We start from the raw sequence: 19656 nt of genomic DNA, 5'->3' as shown, positions 1-19656 counted from the left end.
CCCCTCCCCCCACCCTTCACTTAGTCATTAGAACCTGAGAATTTCAGATAACATCAGCTTCTCAACACTACTGTGTTGACACTGCCCATTATGGAACTGAGGCATGATCCTTCCACCTCATGCACTAGCTGGGGCCTTAGGCACATTAATCCCCAGCAGAGCCTACAGGCAGTGGCATAACTAGGGCAGGGTAACTGGGGCAGCTACCCCAGGTGCTGACATGGTGGGGGTGCTGCTACTGCAGCTGGAAGTCACCACTGCTTCTATGCTTGGCAGTTGCAGGTGCTGGCTGCATTGTTATGTCTCTGCCTACAATCAAACTGCAGAAGCACTTTCCTTGAAGCTGCAGCAACCATACTGTACATCACAGCCAGGCTGGACTCTCTGCTTGTTACCGCTACTGATTTAAATTTGTGTCAACCATGGCAGGGGCTGATCTTCAATAGAGTGCCTATTCCCTTCCTTCTCCAAAACATCTAGATTGCCACCCAATCTACCCTACTGCAGCCTTGCTCTGTCCCCCTCTGGGCAATTCCAGCACTCACTGCCCTTCCCCATTCTGCCTGGTCCTCTGCTACAGGTTTTTCCTGATATACTACAGCATCAGCCCAAGGGTGAGGGGTTAGATTGGGGCTGGGGGAGCAAATTTATTCTTTGAGCCATAGCAGGTGGTCATCCTCCCCCCACAAAGAACAAGGACATTCTGGAGAATGTGTTTATTTACAGATTTATAAAAACCCCAAGATAAAAATAATCAATCAAACCCAGCAGGGGAAGTTCTCAGAACGCAGTAACCTAGGCCTGCATTGTGCACTGCCAGACAGTATCCTGCCTCTGTGCTTCCACAGAACAATTCAGGGCTTAGGCCAAAGGGCAAGATGAGATCAACAGACTTGCTTTACTGGTGCTCCTCCTCTCAGCAGCAGACTGGAACTAGTAGCAATGTTTTAAAATACAGCGACTCAGGCTGCTTGGCCCAGTCTCTCTCCTCTGTGCCCTGGGATATGGCACCATCCGACTTCCTTCCCTGCAGCATGCAAAGACCACATAATCTCACCACAGCCTCCATCGCAGGACATAGTTGAGCCTACAGCCTGATCTCAGTAATGCTCCATGTATCCTTGAGCTGGCAGCAGAATTGAGAAGAACAGCAGATAAGTGACACTTGCCACCAGCAGGAGCTTCTGTTGCATGGAAGAAATGCTGACAGCACAGGGCCCACACCAGGCCCCTGATGTAACAGATGACAGCACACAACAGAGGGCAGGGGAGAGAAGGGGTTGTTCCATCACCGCAGGAGCTGGGGGTTCATTTGCAGCAGCCACTCAATGGTCTCCAGTAGGTAGGCCATGTCATAGTGCCGGGCGATATTCTGGAAGATGTTTATGTGTTCCACAAAGGTCTGAGGGAAAAAATAAGAGCAATCAGGGGAGGGCCAGGCCATGGTGCTACACATGGAGTAGTTGAGAGGGCCACACCACCCTGCAGCATGCAAAGCAATGTGACACACTGAACAATTGAGGCGGCAGGGATAGCCATGATCTTGTACCTGGGCAAGATAAGCCAGGCACAATGCAGGACATGGAAACACATGAATGCAAGAAGCCAGAAGGCACCAAGAGGAAGCCCAAGAGGTAGAGTTTTGAAGAACTTTTCCTAAGTCACTAAGAGGGAAATCCTGTGGAATATCCTGGGGACAGGATCCCTATGCACTCTAAAGGAAGAAGCAGCACACACCTTGGTCTGGATCATCAGGTTGAAGTCTCCTGCACAGCTGCAGTACACGGGCATGTGGCTTTCCTTCACGCCTTTGCACTTCACACACATCTGGAAAGCAAAGGGACTCAGGTTGAGATAAGGAGACAGGGCTGGCTATCCCAAGCATATTTAAATTGCCAGTGCAGGTGAAACCCAGGACTGTGATCCCAGGCTCCGGCAAGTACCAGTCTCCTGCAGATGCAAGTCCTGCAGCTGATGGGACTTGCAGCCATGGCAATGGCCCACATGTTGCTGCAGCTGTGAGCCACATAGCTGATGGGACTCCCAGCCACGGCAGCTATAAATTCAGAGCTGTAAAATGTGTCATAGTGCTGGGTGATATTCTGGAAGATGTTTATGTGTTCCACAAATTAACAATTTTATAGCTTATTTCTATCCAGCTTTAATGCAAATATGTAGCAGGGAACCTCCATGGCTCAGAGCGTTGTCAGCTATCAGAGCTTCCAGCTGCAGGGGGGCACCATGCACTACTGAGACTGGGAGATCTGCATCAGATGGGATTCCCAGCTGTGGCAGTGCCCTGTGCATGGCCACAGATAGGAGTCCCATCAGCTGTGGGACTCGCAGCTGCAGCAACGCTGCTGTGAGCTGTGGAGTTCACAGCTGCAGCATCCTCTCCGATACAGGGAGCAAAAGGATGCTGGTGACAAAGAGGAAGTTCAGCATGAGAGTTGCTATGGAGATAAAGCCAGCTTCTCACCAAATCCTGCAATGTAAAAGCCATCAGCTTCTTCTGCAGGGCTTCCACCAATGCCTTTTCGATGGAGTCAGAATTGTACTCTGCCTGGCAGTTTGAACACACCCAACTGGGTAACACAGACCCATCCTGCAGGACAGAGAGAAAGGGATGAGAGCAAGTTAGGAAGGAAATGCAGATACTAGGTAGCAAATGACAAGCCTGAAGCATAACACCCTGGACCCCTCACCTTTCACAGGAGTGAAAAATCAGATAATACTTTGTGCAAGACCCTGAAAGCCTGAGCTCCTGGATGAGAGGAGCTATGGCAAGCTCACATGGCAACCTCATACCTGAGAGAGAGCAGGGTCTTTGCAGAGATCAAGGTCCCTACAGAAGTTACAGTTCCTGCAGATAACCTCAGGGAGTACATAGGAACGGCAGGGGTCCCGAAACTGGGCTTCCTCTGAGAATTCACCGACTTCAATCAGGCGCAGAAGATCTCGCTTCAGCTTATTTACTTGGTTGGTTATATTTGCATCTAGGGACAGCACCTTCAGGAGGAATTATTATGTGAGTTTACTAGCATTAGGATGATCCATGGTAATAGGAGAGTAAGATGCACCTCCCACTCACCTTCACCCCTTCACAAAGTCATAGCAACCTAATCTTCCTCTCCTGGGTATCTGAGTTGTTCATTAAAGCCCCTAGGGCTAGACATGGATATACCTCATGCCCTGTACAAGGCAAGAGAAAGTTGTAGAAGAACCAGGAACTAGATCTGGGTAGCAGGAAAAGGCATTCTCTTTGTGGAGGATCTGCCTCATTGGTCACAAGTTGTAGCAAGGTAAGTTTAGGTTAGATATTAGGAAAATCTCTCCCATGAGGAGGGCAGTAAAGCACCAAAACAGGTTACCCAGAGAGGTCAGAGAATCTCCATTCTTGGAGGTTTGTAAGACTCAGCTGGACAAAGCCTTGGCTGGGATGATCCTGCTTTGAGTAGGGGATTGGACTAGATGACCTGAGGTCCCTTCCAACCCTAATTTTCTGATTCTATGAAACTCACAGGCTACAGCCCCTTTACTTTCCACAGGAAGCAGGTATGAAAGAAGAACTGCAAGGTAGGCTGAAGGATGCACATTTGGGATCCCATATTTGCCTTCTGTGATCCAGGCTGGATTTGTCAAGTGCTCTCCTGATCCAGCAGACTTGGGCCTAGAAGTCTTGTAGTGCAGCAACTCACCTTACAAACATACTTAATAAATTCCAGAGCTGGGTTGGTGAGTGGCAGGTAAGAGCCTGGAAGTACTGGGAACATTTCTGAGGGCTCTGAGGCGTTGCGGGAACCACTCATCTTCTTTTGGATTTTCTGTGTGATCGTGAAGAAGCTCTGAGTGAGCTCATTAGAGACATAATCCTGTGAGAAAGTGATCATACCTGGGGAAGAGGATGGGATGGGGAGGGAGAAACAGAGAGAGATACAGGAGATTTGAAGCAGACTGAGAAGATAACTGTGACCCTAGCCTCCAGCAAACTTTTCAAGAGTAAATTGGATGCTTATCTTGCTGGGATCCTATGACCCCAGCTGACTTCCTGCCCTTTGGGCAGGGGGCTGGACTCGATCTCCTGAGGTCCCTTCCAGCCCTAATGTCTATGAAATCTATGAAACTGCAGCAACTCCACTCTTGATCAGGCACACAAAAAAGTGTGTTGGGGAGGAGGATAGGGAAAGGAAGGAAGAGCTTCATAGCCTCCAGTGTAGTATATTCTCACCAGGGAACAGAACTGGCACTCACCTGGCATGGCACCCGTCTCCCCCACAGCTTCTTGGGAGGCCTGGGTGTTGGTCCTTCTCTTGATAGGGGTGCTCCCTGGAGTATTGCGTCTCATCTCCTCCTTCATGCTGTGATACACAGCAACAATGTAGGCTAGGGAGAGGGAGAGGCAATGTTTCATATAGGATCCAAGCTGTACACCCAACCCCACTCAGAAGCATCTCCTAGGTTAAGAGCCTTGTCTGAAGGGCTCTTATTCCTTGGGACAGAATGAATTTGCCATATCCATTCTGAATGCCATCTTTAGCAGAGCTACTTCATCTTGTCAGGCTTCCTATTTTATGGGACTCCCATTACCACCTCCATTCTGGGTTTTACAGTACCCAGTTGCATAACTAAGGCAGGCTGATGGGGCAGCAGCTCCGGGCAACACCCTTGGAGGGAGGAACAGAAAAATAAGGTCTTCTGCCACAGTGGCAGCCTCTGTGCATTGTGGAAAGCAAGTCATAAGAGGAGAGGCTGAAGGAAATAGGCATGTTTAGCTTTCAGAGGAGGTGCTTAAGAGAGGACTGAAATATCTAAAGTGCTGCTATAAAGGAGGAAAAACATTTTTTCTCTTGTTCCAGACAGCAAGTATAAAAGGGTGGTTTCCAGGGGTGGCTGTGAGCCCCCTGGAGTCCCTTCAGCCCTTATCCACTCTGCTGTCTTTGGGCAGTCATCCCTTCATTTGTCTACCACGCCTTGATGCACCTGTTTTTATAAAATGGAGGCCGCCCCAAGGCTTCCCAATCTGCTCTCATTCTAATGACCAGGTGTCTGTGTTCACTGCCTTAAGGGCTTACTGCATGCCTCTGTCCATCGCTACACCATGACCCATGCCTTGCTGGTATCACCATTCACTGATGATCACTCAACATACTTAGCCTCTTTCTGGGATCTCAGACCCCCTGATCTCACTGGACTCCTGGACTCCCTGCTAGGTCCCTAGAGACATCCTCCAACCCTTTAGTCTTTTCCAAAACTTCCAGACTGCTGCACACTGTACTCTCCACATTGACATTCAGGAGCTGCAGCCATTCTGCTTCAGAGATGTTCCCCTCAGCAGCATCTAGGGCCCTACTACTGACTCAGCTCAGGGCCTGGGTTAATAGCCTGTCTAAGCCCAGCACCCTCCGTGGTCATGTGGCCTCTGATTGCTTTTCTGCCACACCTGCAATCTGTCTGCTCTTACAGTAGCAGGAGCACCAAGCCTCCTGCTACAGTAGAATGTGGATCAGTGGCCTTAAGTTGCAGCAAAGTAAGTTTAGACTGGATATCAAAATATATTCCTTCACTATTGGAACAATGAGGCAGTGGAACAGACTGCCTAGGGACACTGGAATCTCCAGCACTGGAGGTGTTCAAGAGGCTTGACAAGCACAGATTAGGGATAATCTAGTGGTAGTGATGCCTATATTCTATTATAGGTATTTCCCATGCTTCTGGGCTTTCCTGGCTGCCACATGGGGCCAAAAAGGATTTTTCCCCCTCCTGCTGCTACATGTTGGGGAGGGAATGGGAGGTGCGGGTGATGGGGAGTGGTTTGCCTTCCTCAGACGCCTTGGGTGTTGGCCATTGACAAGGCTGGAGATTTTGACTGGGGTATGCCAATGCTCCTGCTGAGACAGAAACCTAAAGATTCCTGGCTAGAGGGTCTTACCCCTTTGCTCAGGGTCTGATTGGAATTTGAGCTCAGGAAGCAATTTTAACCCCATGGTCTGATTGGTATGGATTGTGAGGGTTTTTGCCTTCCTCTGTAGCAAGAGGCATGACCCTCTTCCTTGAATCCCTAGAGGGTATTTTAACGAACTTTCCAGCAGCATGATGGTGGCTGCTGTGGTCCTGCTTTACTTGTGGCAGGTTAGAGCGTTATGTCTGGGGTTTTGTCAGGGATGACTGCAGCTTTGATACTGGTTTAAATAATGGATTTTTATAGGATAGTTTGGATGGGGATGGTCCTGCATCAGGCAAGGGGTTGGACTGGATAGCCTCTGGAGGTTCCTTCCAGGCCTATGTTTCTACGATTGCTGCTGCCCTGGGTACCAAGCTGCCCCATTATGCTTCTAACAGCATCTAAGACAGTGGGGATTTAGTCCATAACTGGGGATCTTAGATACTATCCCAAAAAAGATAAAAGGGCATAGAAGTCTATTCCTGACTACCAAGGAAGCAGCACTCAGTGCCCTCAGGGGCTGGCAAGGCAACAGTGAACTTTGGTGCTATCCCCTGCCTTAAGCAGGAGAGAGAGTTCTGAGCATCAGCCAAGTGTCCAAGGGAGAAGGGCCTGTGTGAACTCTGCAATAAACACTCACCTGACACAATCATGAGGAAATAGCTCTGGCAGGAGGCAGCTTGGGGCAGGTATTGTACAATGTTCCAGTTGTTCTCCAGTAAGTCTTCCACACTGGCCTCTCCATCTTGTTCCCCATCTGCTTCTGCCTCCCCCTCTTCCTCGTCCTCACTGTCCTCTTCATCCACCTCTTGCCTTTTGTTGGTGTCATTCTATAAGAAGAATTTAACCACTAGATTGTCACATGCTCTTGAACCTAATTTACTGAGATGACAGCACATTGTGTCTAAACAGCAGCAATCTCCTTCACTTCCCCATACCTCCAAGTATCTTTCCAGATACTCAGCTCTCCACAACATATCAAAAGGGTGCAAAACCCCTTCTCTAGACTCTTACCTCTCCATAGTGGATGTTAGATGGCACTTTCCCTTTGATCCCCCCATAGTTCGCTGGGTCCATCCAGAGAAGGAACTCCCAGCAGCGGCAGAATGAGATGGTCAAAGAGTGGAAGATCTCTTTTGAGTGAATGCTGAGGGGCAAGAAATCAGAGTCAGCCAGTGATCCACGAAGACTACAGTCTAGCCCTGGGCTCTGCCTACTCCTCCCCACCTCAGACAGACAGAGGGAAGCTTCCCTGGGGACCCAAAAAAGACAGCAAATCGTATGCAGGTGATCCACCCATTTCCCCACATCAAGTCTCACTTCAGGCCCAGTACAAAAGGGCTGAAGTGCATTTCTGTTCTGGTCCTTCACCCTATAATGGCTAAAGCAAATGGGAAACTCTTTTTCTGCAAGTAATTTAGTGCTAGTGGAAGATAACTGACAGCCAATTAACAGAAGGCCAGAAGCAACCTCCCCCTACCCTACTGCCCTTACTGCACCCCTCCCAGTTTCTTCCTACAGGAACAGCCTTTAGGGCAGAGAAAAGCTCAACTCCAGGATCCATTTGGTTTTCTCTGCTGAAGTAAGTTGTTCCTGGATTGTCAATCTTGCTATACTGTCTGACCTTTCTGGAAGCCTGACCATTCCCCACCTGTTGATGATGTACTCCATGTAGCCAATGGCATCCTCAATACGCCGCTTCTTGGTGCACAGTATGATGCGATTGAAGTTGGCATAAACCACTGAAGAGCCAAGACGTTTGAACTCAGTTACCAGCCTGCAGGCAGAGCACGGAAAAGGAAGGAAGATACTGTCTCTCACAGGGCTCTAGGCTATATATGGCTGGCACCAATACAATTCCAGGCCTGTGCTGGCCAGAGAGTCCTATGAACAGGTGCTAACTACCAGTGTCTGCTTAGTGCCAAGTTTTGAAAGAAAACCTGACTGGGCACATCTGCACATGTGCCAGACTGCATAGTTGTTACTGTGCAGTCCTGATGCTGCACAGGTCTTTTCCCATGCTACTGTGCTGCAGCGTTGGCATCATGGTTGCCGTAGCAATGAGCTATGGCAATGCATCTTGTTGCTATGATGATGTAGTGTCTCATGTAGACATGTCCTATTGGATGAGGTCTGGCAGGGAAGCAGGCATATGGCCATTTCAGCTTTATGGAAGTACACAACAATAACTTTATGTCCTACAAAAATTGCTCAAGCTTACAGTTTTTTTGAGGCTATACACTCTCTTTTTTAAAAAGGGGATGAGCCCAGGGAGCAGGCTTCCCTTCATCTGAAAAGAGAACACAGTGAACACCCTCCAAGCCTTCAATGCCCTTGCTCTTGTAGCAAGGTAGTTGATCATCCCCTTGAACTGTGTTAACTTGGATGTCTTAGGAAAGAAATGGAGGGAGGAAAAGAGATGAAACACTGGGGAAAGACGGGGATGGTTCAGGGGTTCTCAGGTTGTTTATTTACCATCTTTAGTACATGCATTCATTTCACACCTATTTTTATGATGGTATTTCTAACCAATGGTAGTTGGGAGCTGCTGTGCACCTATGGTGCATGCCAGTGGCACAGCTGTAGGCCACAGGCCTCTGACTGGTGTGTCTTTTCACTAGAGCCAGCCAAATGCATCACCGGGTATAGGGTGACTGGGGCATGCTCCGCCTGCAGCTGGCACCTAATTTATTCCATGTTGCTGAAGAGTTTAGGAGAGCTGGCTGCAGCTGCTAATGATGCAAGGACCTGGTTGTAAGCAAATATCTCCAACAGTCACCTTGTAACATACTACAATCACTACTCATAGCTCCACTCAACTCTGACAAACACCAGCCCTCACTCACTGTAGGAAGAGTTTCTTCATCATATTATGCAGTGTTCGGTGCAATACTGGATCATACAGCAATGAGGATGGTGAGCGAAGCCAGCGATAAAAATGGATCACTTGGTTATCTGCATAGATGTTGTGGTACTGTGTAATCTCCTTCACCCAGCCCACCACCATGCTCTTCAGAATCCTGCCAGAAGGTAAGAGATCAGTGTCCTAGTATGAGCCAAAGCATCTCTCCACTCACCTACAAACTTCCAAGTAGATGCCAACATCTTTCAAATGGCATTGCAGAATTGAAGAGTGGGGAAAGCCTAATGCATCAGAAATATAGGTGACTCTGAGCCCCCCACCCCAAGGACTAAGCTGAACACTCTTGTGCTTCTCCCTTTACCTCACAGTTAAAGGCCACACATCCAGATACCCTCCCCCAACAGAGCACAAGACTAAAGAGAACAAACAGGGATAAGTTACCCCCAACATAACTACAGACTGAGACCTGTCATTGAGCTTGCTCTGACCTTAGAAACCCTTACATAAGCCGATCAAAATTTTATTGGGAAAAAAAACCAAAACCCCTATCCTTCGGCCAGACACAGGGGCTGCTCATCCTTTTCTACTGTAGTCTAAGCTGGCTGTAGCCTAAACCAACTTCTGCCAAGTCCCAAAAGCCAAAAGTTATGCTTCTGGCCACTCCACAGATACGCCCTTCTGATTTCTCCAAAAAAGTCTGGAGACACTAAAGCTGCCCAGCCACTGGCTGTGCACTTACACAGTAAAGTAAGACAGCATGAGGAAGTCACTAAAATTGGCTTTTACAACCTGTTCTGTTGGCTCCTTTGGTCATACCTGAAAGTGTTTGAGCAGAGTGCTGTGTCATCATAACCAGCTGGGATGTTCGCAGCCTGGTTCCCTGTAACCATGTCCTCAAGAGATGCCTGCTGGATCACATCAAAGCTGATGTTTACGCTAGAGGCTCCCTCCATGTCGTTGATGTGATGGGACTGCAGAATAGTGTTTACAGCCAGGCTCTGGATGTCCAGCTCCAGACACACTACAGCAACACACCTTGTCAGCAGGAGGAAAAAGGGACTCCAACTCTTCCTTTACAAGGCAAAAGGCTAAACAGAGCAGCATCATATTGTACCCTTTTTTCCAAGCGTGCACCAGAAGCTAAACAAATCACTTACAGGGATTGTGCACAATGAAGAAATGAAACAGCAGTACAGAAGGATAGCAATTGTGGAAGAATCCTGTATCTAACTAGTGGTGAAGGAATGACTCTTTAGTGGCTCCAAAGAGTCTCAGCACTTTTCACATGGGCCATACACTGCTGTGTATGTCACCTGAGTGGGAGAATTGTCATAACATAGGAAACACTGGTTGTCAGAACTGGACTTGCCATTGTATTGTTGTCAGTATCATATTATTCTGGAGTCACGCACAGAGGCAGCATGTTGGGAAGGATTACCTGTTCATGGATGGAGAAGGCAGGGCAGGGTGGTACCAGAGACACTAACTAGCTCAGCGAGGCATAAGCTTTCATAGACAACATCCTACTTCATCAGATGCTAACACAGGCTGTCTTCTATGAAAGCTTATTACCTCTCTGAACATAAGAGCATTAAGAATTGCCATTTTCTGGGTCAGACCATAGGTCCATCTTGACCAGTATCCTGTGTCGCACAATGAGAGAGAGTGGATGCTAAAAGGGAAAGTGAACAGCATCTGACCAGGGTTTTTTCCCCTCCGCTGTTCCTCCACTTGTAGCCTCCAGCATTTCAGCCCTAGGAAGCTCTGCTTCAGAGGCTGTACTCCTAACTCCCATGCTCAATAGCTACTGATGCTCCTTTCTTCCAAAAATTTGTCCAATCTCTTTTTTTGAATCTAGTTCAACCCTTGCAACATCATGTGGCAATGAGTTCTACACTTTAAAATTACAGACTGTATGAAAAAGAACTTGTTTTTATTAGGTTTTAAATTTACTCCAGTAAAATCCCTGTTACGCGGCATTCTACTATCCAGAACACTACTAACTGGAATTTCTGGCCAGCTGGCCAGACATGGGGGAGGAGCAAAAGCTCACACATGGTGGCCACCGCTGCTCCGTGTGCGTCTGCTGCCACCCCGTGCCCCATGCGGCGGTCACCGCTATTACCGCCCCCGGCTCCACATCCATCCACACGACCTACGCTTCTCAGGTAACCGGCATTTTTAGATGCCCGGCACGCCCCATTCCCCACTCATGCCAGATAACAGGGATTTTACTGTACTTACTGGTTTCATTCTATGACCTCCTTACTTCTCATTTTGTAAGAGACTAGTAAGTAAAAAAATCCCTATTTACTTTCTCTTCACTATTCAGTTTTCTGTAAATCCTTATCGTGTCCCTCTCAAGCATCTCTTTTCTAAACTGAATAGGCCTAGCCTCTTTAGTCTCTCCTCAGATGGAAGCCCCTCTATACCACTAATCATCCTTGTTGCCTTTCTCTATACCTTCTCTTGTTCTTCTGTTCTTTTTGAGCTGTGGGGACCAAAGCTGGACACAGTACTCAAGATGTGGATGCACCATGGATTTATAAAGGGGCATATTGATACTTCTTTTACAATTTCCCTTCTCCATAATTTCCTAACATTATCTTTGCCTTTTCGACAGCTGCTCCACAGTAACTCCCAGATTGCTTTTTTGGTGTGGTAACAGCTAAAGGTAGAACCCATTATGGTATAGGTATAGCTCGAGTTATTCTTGCCCATGTGCATCACTTTACACTTATCTATATTGAATTTCACCTGCCATTTAATTGCCCATTTGCTCAGTAGTGCCAAATCCTTCTGTAGTTCCTCAAAATCCGCCTTGGTCTTTAACACTTTGAATAATTTTGTGTCATCACAAAATTTGGCCATCTTGCTATTCACCTCCTTTTGCAGATCATTTATGAATATATGTTAAACAGCACTGGTTCCAATACAAATCCCTGGAGGAACCCACTGTTTACGTCTTTCCATCCCAAAAATGACCATTTATACTCACTCCTTGCTTTCATTTTTAAGACAATTTCTAATCCATGAATGGACCTGCCCCGTAATCCCATCACCACCTAACTTCATTAAGAGCCTCCGATGGGGGACTTAGTACATCTGGACAATGTCAACTGGATCACCCTGATCCACCTGCTTATGGACACCCTCAAAAAACTAGTAAGGGTGAGGCATGCTTTTCCTTTGAGAAAACCATTTCAGAGAATGTTACCATGGAGGTCCTGGACTTCAACTTCCCACCTAGCAGCCTAAATTTAGCTTCCAGGACTTCTCTGCTCTACTTCCCCATGTCAGTGGTACCCACATGAACCCCAACCATCAGCTCCTCTCCAGCAGTCCATAGCAGTCTATCTATGTATTTTGTGAGATGTTACCCTTTCCACACAACAAGCAAATCATCACGTGGTCCTCCTGGACATCACAAACCAGCTATGTGCCTAAAGACTGAAATTGTCTGCTGTTACCACCTACCTCACTCCTGTCTTGTGGGGTCCCCTTTCTTGTAGGAGCATCCTTGGTGCAAGAGGACACTACAACATCAGCTGGAAACTGTGTCCTATCAAGCAATAGTTTCCCTCTTTCCCAGCTTGATGCCCTCCATCCCTGAGGCTCTCATCCTTCTCAGCAGAATGGGGGCTGCTACAAGGAAGGTGGGACTGCTCTACAGTGACCCTAAAAGCCTCATCTGAGAACATCTCTTCCTCCCTTAGCTGCCACCCTAGCCTCAAGAAAACATACCTGTTCTCTCAGAGCCAGGAGCTCCTTGCACCAGATGCACAACCAACCAGCACACACATGAGACCTGCCCCAGGGGTATGTAATCATACATACTGTACTTGGTCCAGTAAATTGGGTAGCCCCCAACCTGCTGCTGGACTTCTCTCTGCATTTTTTGAAATGTTAAAGTGTAGTTTTCTTTTTTAATGTTTTATTAAGGGATCCCATAGATTAAAAACTGAATTTATGAACTGACCTTCTGTCTAACTTTACTCTGTCCGAACTGCAGGTAATATTTAAACAAAGGACTTAAATATTGATCCAAATACTAATTTTGACCTAATTCAGCTAGATATCTAGGTTAGTAACTCCTAATCAAAGAAACAACTTGGCTTGAAGGCTTTCCTTGCACGTGGGGGGGGGGAAGGGTGGGAGAGAGAAGAGGGTGTTAACGAACTGACCTGTGAATTGCTTGCAAATTGCTGTTTGCTCATTTCCCTAGTTCAGTGTTTCCCAACCTTTTCCAGCCCAAGGCACACTTACATTAATAAAAAATTTCTGTGGCACACCTCTTAAGGCACTCCCCATCCTCATACCTATTGTAGCTCATTGCCATGGCAAAAATCTGTGGCACACCTGTTCACTTCTGATGGCACGCTTTTGTGCCACAGCACACTGGTTGGGAAACACTGCCCTAGTTGCTCCAGTCAGTCTCTCAGATGCCCTCTTGCTCTGACTTCTGCCCAACTTCAAACTAAGACAGGTAACTGCCTTTCTCTGTGCACAGAACAGACAAGCCAAACTCATAAATCAGCTTTTTGGACACTAAATGTAATGCAAGTCTATAAAGCTGCTATAACATGGATGCTAACCCCTTAACAGGGTGTCCTTTCTGTGTCCAGGCACTGACGCTCCGACACAAATAAGACAGGCAGATCCTGCTGTGGCTGAGTGATCAGTGGACAAGTCAGCAGTTCTCCTGAAGCTGGACAGCTGACATGCATTAATAATCAGAATGGCACTTCACCATGCCCACACCACCCAGCATTCCACGATAGTTTGCATTTTAAAAAACTGCAGGTAAAACTTCCTTCTGCTCCTCACCTGTGGAGTAGCAGCCAGGGTTGTTTATCTCCACTGAGGCTCGGTCATCAAATTCCATAACTAGGCGATTGTCATCTGCCTCCTTGCCCCCGAGATCTGGGCGGGATGTAGGCGAGAGCCACAGCAGGTGGTTGTGACGATGGAGGTGACGGGAGAAGAAAAGGTCAGAACCAAAGGTGGACATGTCATCAGGGAGATTCCCAATGGGAATGTGATAATACCTGGGTAGTGAAGACGAGGGGCACAGTTAGTCAACTCAGAGCTAAGTCCAGCTACAGAGACCCACTGGACTGTCCCATCTCAGGGACAAACAGTAGAGCCAATGATAATTTTGACTTACCTTGGCTTCACAGCCTGTGCCCAAGGTGACCCCTCCCCAACCAATACACAAATGCAACAGCTCCCAATTGTATGTAGACTCCCATATATCTTCTGGTGGCATAACAGTGGCTCATGTACCTGCTCATCTCAAAGGCCTGGGATAAGCATATGTCCAGGCTGAGGTACTGACGGATCATATGGCGAGCAGCATGGCGCTGCCAGTCCAGAACTCCATAGTTGATGTCATTTGTCACCCGGACAGGAACCAGTGGAAACTCTTCGAAGACAGGAATCCCATTCACCAGCTGCTTAAGGTCCCAGTTGGACTGTACAGCAATCAGTGTGGGGCCCCGACGTTCATCCTGGAGAGGGTGAGTTTGACAGACCAATTCAGTGTACACCCCCCTTTGGAGGAAAGAAGGAAGAGAGGGGCCCTTCTCCCTCAGAGAGATGTTTCCCACTAGCTGAAAAAGTTTGGCAAGGGCAGGAGCCATACAAATCAGTGACTGAATATTCTGTCCACATATTTCTTCAGGACATCAACACAGCTGGAGTGAGTCTGGAGTTCTCAAACCACTCTCCCCATAAGGCTTCATAACAAAGCCCTTGTTGTAACACTTGCACCACAAAAGGCAGACCATCCTAGGTTACCTAGTTTTACTATAGCCCTGGCCTTGACCACATGACCAGCTAGCACTGCAACAGTGTTAACAACACCCATGCATCTTGGACAGCTCTTACGTGTTGATGCAAGGTGCTCCGTAGAACCCCAAACTCAATGTCTCCCAAGCAAGCTCTGCTGTTATACCTGCATGTCTGCCAAAGTTTTGGGGAGTGGAGAGGGGACATGAACATTTTGCAGGCTGTACTCTCAACTCATACCTTGTAGCCCAGCAGAAGTCTCTGGATAGCCCTGTAGACTGTCTTAACATCAGTTTCAGCTCGCACCTCAAATGTGTGCTTGTCAGGAGGAAGCAGCTCCTCGCCCACCTTTGCCAGCATAGTGCTATGCTCTGATGAGTACATAGCGGTCAGGTTTGGCATTTGGTTACTGCGTACCTGTGGTAAACAGAGAAGATCAGAGAGAACAATGGACTGGGAGAGAGAGGCTCCATATCGTAATGTAACAGCGTCACAGGACCATCCACTCCATGTTAGCATTTCTGCACCTTAGGAACAGTTTGTAAACAGGCCTGCTGGAAATTCATGCTTCAAGGAACTGCAGAGATGTGTGCCCTTCCAAAGAAATCCTCACATCCATATTATCTCCTAATGCTGCCAGTTGCTCCTTTCTTATTCTTACCGTGTCCAGCACAAATACTGAGGCTTTGCGCTGAGATGGGATGAAGAGGCCAAAGAGTGCCTTTCTGCTTTGGGAGTTGTGGTAGAGATAGATATGTCGTATGCTTCCTAGGAATGCAAAGCAGACATACCAATGTCAGAGATACCATCCCTGAGCCAGGGGGACTCTTGGTGTTGGGCATGTTCAACCCTTCCCACTGAATAACTTTTGATAATCTCACCTGGGTCTAGGTAGCTGAACTGGGCCAGTGAACGCATCTCCAAGTGCTCTAGGCTGAAGGTTTCAGCCTCCCGGCCAGAGAGGTGCCTAACCAGCTGCTTGTTGACCATGCATACACAGCCCAGATGGATCAAGGCACGCAGCAGTAATGGCACCTGGAAAGACGAAAATCTAAACATTAACCCAAGTGAAACACCTGATGCAGCCATTTTGACCTCCATGCTGATCCCAACTGGTCTTCAAAAAGGCGGCTCACCAAGGCTGGAGTGGGGAAACATGACAGATCTTCCAGACATGCCCAGAGGGAAGAAACCAGGGAGTGCCTGATGAGAATATTTTACTGACCCTTTTTTTGTGATTTCACTTGGGCAACCATTTCACTTTCAACCACAAACTTTATGGGCAAAAATTCTGCCATATTCCACAGAAGGAGAAGCTGCATCTCAGTGGAGGCTAGGAAGTACCTGCATAATCTGTACAACAGGTGTAAAGACTATATTCCAAGTAACAGAATATATTATTCTGCAGGTTGCATCTCCTAAGTCAAAGATGAACTTATGTAATGTACAAGAATCAAGGCATGAGTCTCTCAAAACCCCTTCGAAGAGGCCACATTTGTTCTCACTGGCTGGTGGTGCACTTTAGAAGATGAGTCTGTTTCAGAGGTGGGCAATTATTTGGGCCCATGGGCCACATACGGAGTTTTGCTGAGTTATCACAGGCTGGGTGTGCAACAACGCTGCCCATCAACAACTCACCAAAACACCCTGTGTGGGATGGGGCTGAAGGCAGGCAAAAAGCGATATTCAGAAGCGGGACAAGATCACGGGGCAGGGTTGCATGGTGGTGATGGTGCAGGGCAAGGGCCTGAGGCCAAGCTGTGATCCACTACCCAAATGCCCCTGTGACAGAGGCGAGTGTGCAGGGTGCAGATTGTGGCTCTCCCCCTGCCCCATGCTGTCACTGTCCCAAGATCCTGGGCCTGGATGCAGCTCCCTGAATGGCTCTTGGCTGGTCTCCGTGGAGACTCTGGGATTGTGTGGTGGTGACAGTGCAGGGCTGGGGCAGAGCCATGATCTGCTCCTTGCCTGCCCCTGGCCACAGAACCAAGGCTCTTCCCCGGCTCCACAGTCATTTCCCCACAATCTTGGGGTCCCCATGGAGACTGGCTGGGAGCTGAGCAGATAGGGCACACAGCCAAGTGGATGGGATGGGGCTACGGCTAGGCAGGAAGCTGCATCCAGGGCTGAGGCAGAGCTGCCTGCTCACCACTTCCTGCTGAACCCATGCCATTGTAGGGCAACAGATTGTGGCTCTGCCCTGGCCTTGCACTGTCACGCCCCAAGATCCCAAGGTCTCCCTTGACCCACCTGCCTCGCTCCTGGATGCTACTCCCCGGCCACCCACTGCCCCATCCCAGCCACACAGATGAGTGCCCTGCCTGCATGAGTCCCACCCCTAATGGTGTGTGTGGAGTGGATGGGCTGGGGTGCCCAGGCAGCAAGTCACTGCTGCCAGGAAATGGAGTCCAATCACCATGTTGTCCCAGCCCTGCTGTGTGCCATGGGGCAGCAGGATAGGCTGCACATGCCATGAAACTGGGTTACTCCCCACAGGCCTGGGCTGGGTGGGACCAACGGACCAGTCATAGGCCAAAATCCCTTGGCAGGCTGGATCTGGGCTCTGGGTTGTATTTTGCCCACGCCTGGTCTATTTCTTCCTATAGGTATTGAAGACCCAGTAATAGGGTTACCTGAGTCTCATACACTCCCTCAATGTCTGGGGCAGCCAGGTCAGCATTGATCTCATTGATGTGTTCTTGATACATGTCTTCAGGGACCGAGTATTCATATAAGTTATAGACGAGGTTAGAGCGGGGCAGGATTCTGTTCACCTGCCAGGGAGATAAAAGACACACTCGTATAGCAGGGCAATCAGCAAAAGCTCTAGATGCACAATGAACTGGGGTTCTAGCACAACCACAGCTGCTCATGGAATGGGCTCAGGCTCACAGCTCTAGCAGTTATATGGCAGAGTGAGCAATCCAATTCCCAACAGTGGTCTACTCCATGTGGAAAGAAGTTGGTTGGATTCGTCATAGCTTTAGCTTAGGCACATCACAGACTGACCATAACTGGCAGACAATTCAGGAGATAAATTCTAGAATAGCAGTAGGGGTTATAGGAAGGGTCTAAGGTGTACCTTCATAGTTGGGCAGCAGGGAGCCAAACCTAATCTGCACTATACCTGACTCTAGTATACATTATTAGCTTTATTCTCAGTTCAGATGGCTCCTTTTCCTTCTGTATACAACAGGGCCAACAGGATTCCTCATACCTTTCTATAGATAGCTCCCTCCTCTGGCTTTGCAATGTGCTGATTGACATAGAATAGCCTTGAGATGCTCAATTTCATACAATGCAGGTCATTTCCAATAACAGCCCACAGCCTGAATAGGCCAGGCTGGCTAGTCTCAGCAACCTACAGGAGATAAGACAGATAAACGTTTATCGGTAGAAGGTAGTTTGCAGTATGTTACTAACTCTTTTCTTATGAAGTTTGGAGCACTTCTAGGTGCACTCTCCATATTCAGAGACATTCTGTAGTCCAGGAGAAAGTGCAGCTTTCTCTGAAGCCCATGCATCCTTGATGTTTCCTTAACCATCAGAGCTCTGGATATCTCCTATGCACATTCCCTCAGTGCTTCATCCATTCAGTGCTCTCTATGGCTGGCAGCCAAACCCTCCTATTATAGGCTAAAGTTTCAATGAAGTCAGAAGTTAGTACTACAGGTGCAGTTCAAAGAACCTATAGAAAGTGGCACTTGGTTTCCAAACAGTGCTGTACATATACCTCCTAACTAAACTGCTAGTAACCTTTACATGAAGTAAGTAAGGGTACCATGATGAAAGCCGGCAAATTCCAGTTTGCACTTGACCCTAGCCGTTAGGGATGTAAATATTGTTTAACATTTTTTCACCTTTAACCTCCTTTAATTATATATATTAAACTGTTAACTGATAACACAAACCTAGTCCCTGCTGGGGGGTGCAGAGCCCTAAGCCGGTGCCTGCCCCACCCCACCATGGGGGAGGGGCTGCAGCTGCCTGCCTGGGAAGTTGGGGGCTGCATACAGACCTGCTCAGACACCACTGCTGCTGGAAGCCACCCTCTGGGGCCTGTGACAAGCGGAGAGGAGACAGCAGCAAGTCCCACCAGACAACCCAGCCCATGTGAAGAGCTGCAAGCAGCAGCAGTTGCAGGCAATGGGCTTTCCCAACCTGTTGCAACTAGAAGGTGTGCTGGCAGTTAGGGAGCAGACTAGCTATGGGTACTAAAGTCCCACCTTGTCCCTCCCTGTCCTCTCCTCCATGTCTGACCTCCCGACTTCCAGTTTTTGTCAGGGCACCATGCGACTTCCCGTCACCACCCTTCCTTGCCGGACTGCACCCTGCCCCATGCTAAACAATAACCAGTAATCTATAACTTATTATCACCGGGCTTACCAGTTAAATGACTAATCTTTACCTGTACTATCTGCCAAGGCAGATCCAGGATGCTGCGTGCTGTCCTACGCAGGTAGCTGCTAAGACCTGTGGAAGATGCATCCCTGATTACCCCTCCGCCCAGAACTACCCCTCCGTCCTCTAATCGTCGCTTTTTCTGGCGCTCCCGTCGCTGCCGAGCCTGCAGCTCCCACTTCTTCTTGTGGTAGCGAAGCCAGACCAACCGCTCCTCCTGATAATGAAGACAGCATTAGCTACTGTGAACAGGAACCATATGATCATGTATAGCAGACGTCAGCAATGTTTTTGGACAAAGTGCCAGAAACACCTGCATCCTCAACTTGTAAGATATTGGTGTGCCAGGAATGCATGGTGGGGGAGCTGCAGAGTCTGATCCTTGGTGTGGCAGTGCAGCCCTGGCCTCTTCCCCAAGGCACAGGTGCCAAGCAAAATGCCTTCACATATCACGGTCCGATACATGTGCCAGGGGTTGCTTACCCGATATATAGTATGTCACGGCAACCCTGCCTCTCTTTCCCCCAACCAAGACATGAATGTCAGCTACAAGCACTGAACACATTACCTACATCCCTCTTATACACCACCCAATGCAGACTAAAGAATACTCCTCTGCAGCTGTCATTTCTTATGCTTACTCTCCTTCTAAAGCCTCTTC

At 48.3% G+C, this 19656-nt stretch overlaps 1 protein-coding gene across 1 annotated transcript in view; it reads right to left on the bottom strand.

The window, feature by feature from the left end:
• Positions 1-709: 709 nt before the first annotated feature.
• Positions 710-19656, bottom strand: part of POLE (DNA polymerase epsilon, catalytic subunit) — a 63332-nt gene continuing 44385 nt past the window's right edge. Inside the window, exons 31-49 of the mRNA XM_090062484.1 lie at positions 19003-19212; positions 17812-17955; positions 17228-17368; positions 15476-15629; positions 15256-15362; positions 14835-15011; positions 14091-14314; positions 13632-13852; positions 9621-9825; positions 8788-8961; positions 7593-7718; positions 6956-7088; positions 6582-6771; positions 4252-4383; positions 3699-3892; positions 2809-3009; positions 2480-2605; positions 1738-1827; positions 710-1402 (exon numbers count right to left, since the gene is read on the bottom strand). Of these exons, the coding sequence (XP_089918610.1) occupies positions 1289-1402; positions 1738-1827; positions 2480-2605; positions 2809-3009; positions 3699-3892; positions 4252-4383; positions 6582-6771; positions 6956-7088; positions 7593-7718; positions 8788-8961; positions 9621-9825; positions 13632-13852; positions 14091-14314; positions 14835-15011; positions 15256-15362; positions 15476-15629; positions 17228-17368; positions 17812-17955; positions 19003-19212 (3063 nt within the window). The 3' untranslated portion in view covers positions 710-1288. The remainder of the gene's footprint in view (positions 1403-1737; positions 1828-2479; positions 2606-2808; positions 3010-3698; positions 3893-4251; positions 4384-6581; positions 6772-6955; positions 7089-7592; positions 7719-8787; positions 8962-9620; positions 9826-13631; positions 13853-14090; positions 14315-14834; positions 15012-15255; positions 15363-15475; positions 15630-17227; positions 17369-17811; positions 17956-19002; positions 19213-19656) is intronic.

This window comes from Crocodylus siamensis, chromosome 9 (genome assembly GCF_052110815.1).
Source record: "Crocodylus siamensis isolate JL-2025a chromosome 9, ASM5211081v1, whole genome shotgun sequence".
Classification (NCBI taxonomy): domain Eukaryota; kingdom Metazoa; phylum Chordata; order Crocodylia; family Crocodylidae; genus Crocodylus; species Crocodylus siamensis.
This window is presented reverse-complemented; position numbering and strand designations above follow the sequence as displayed.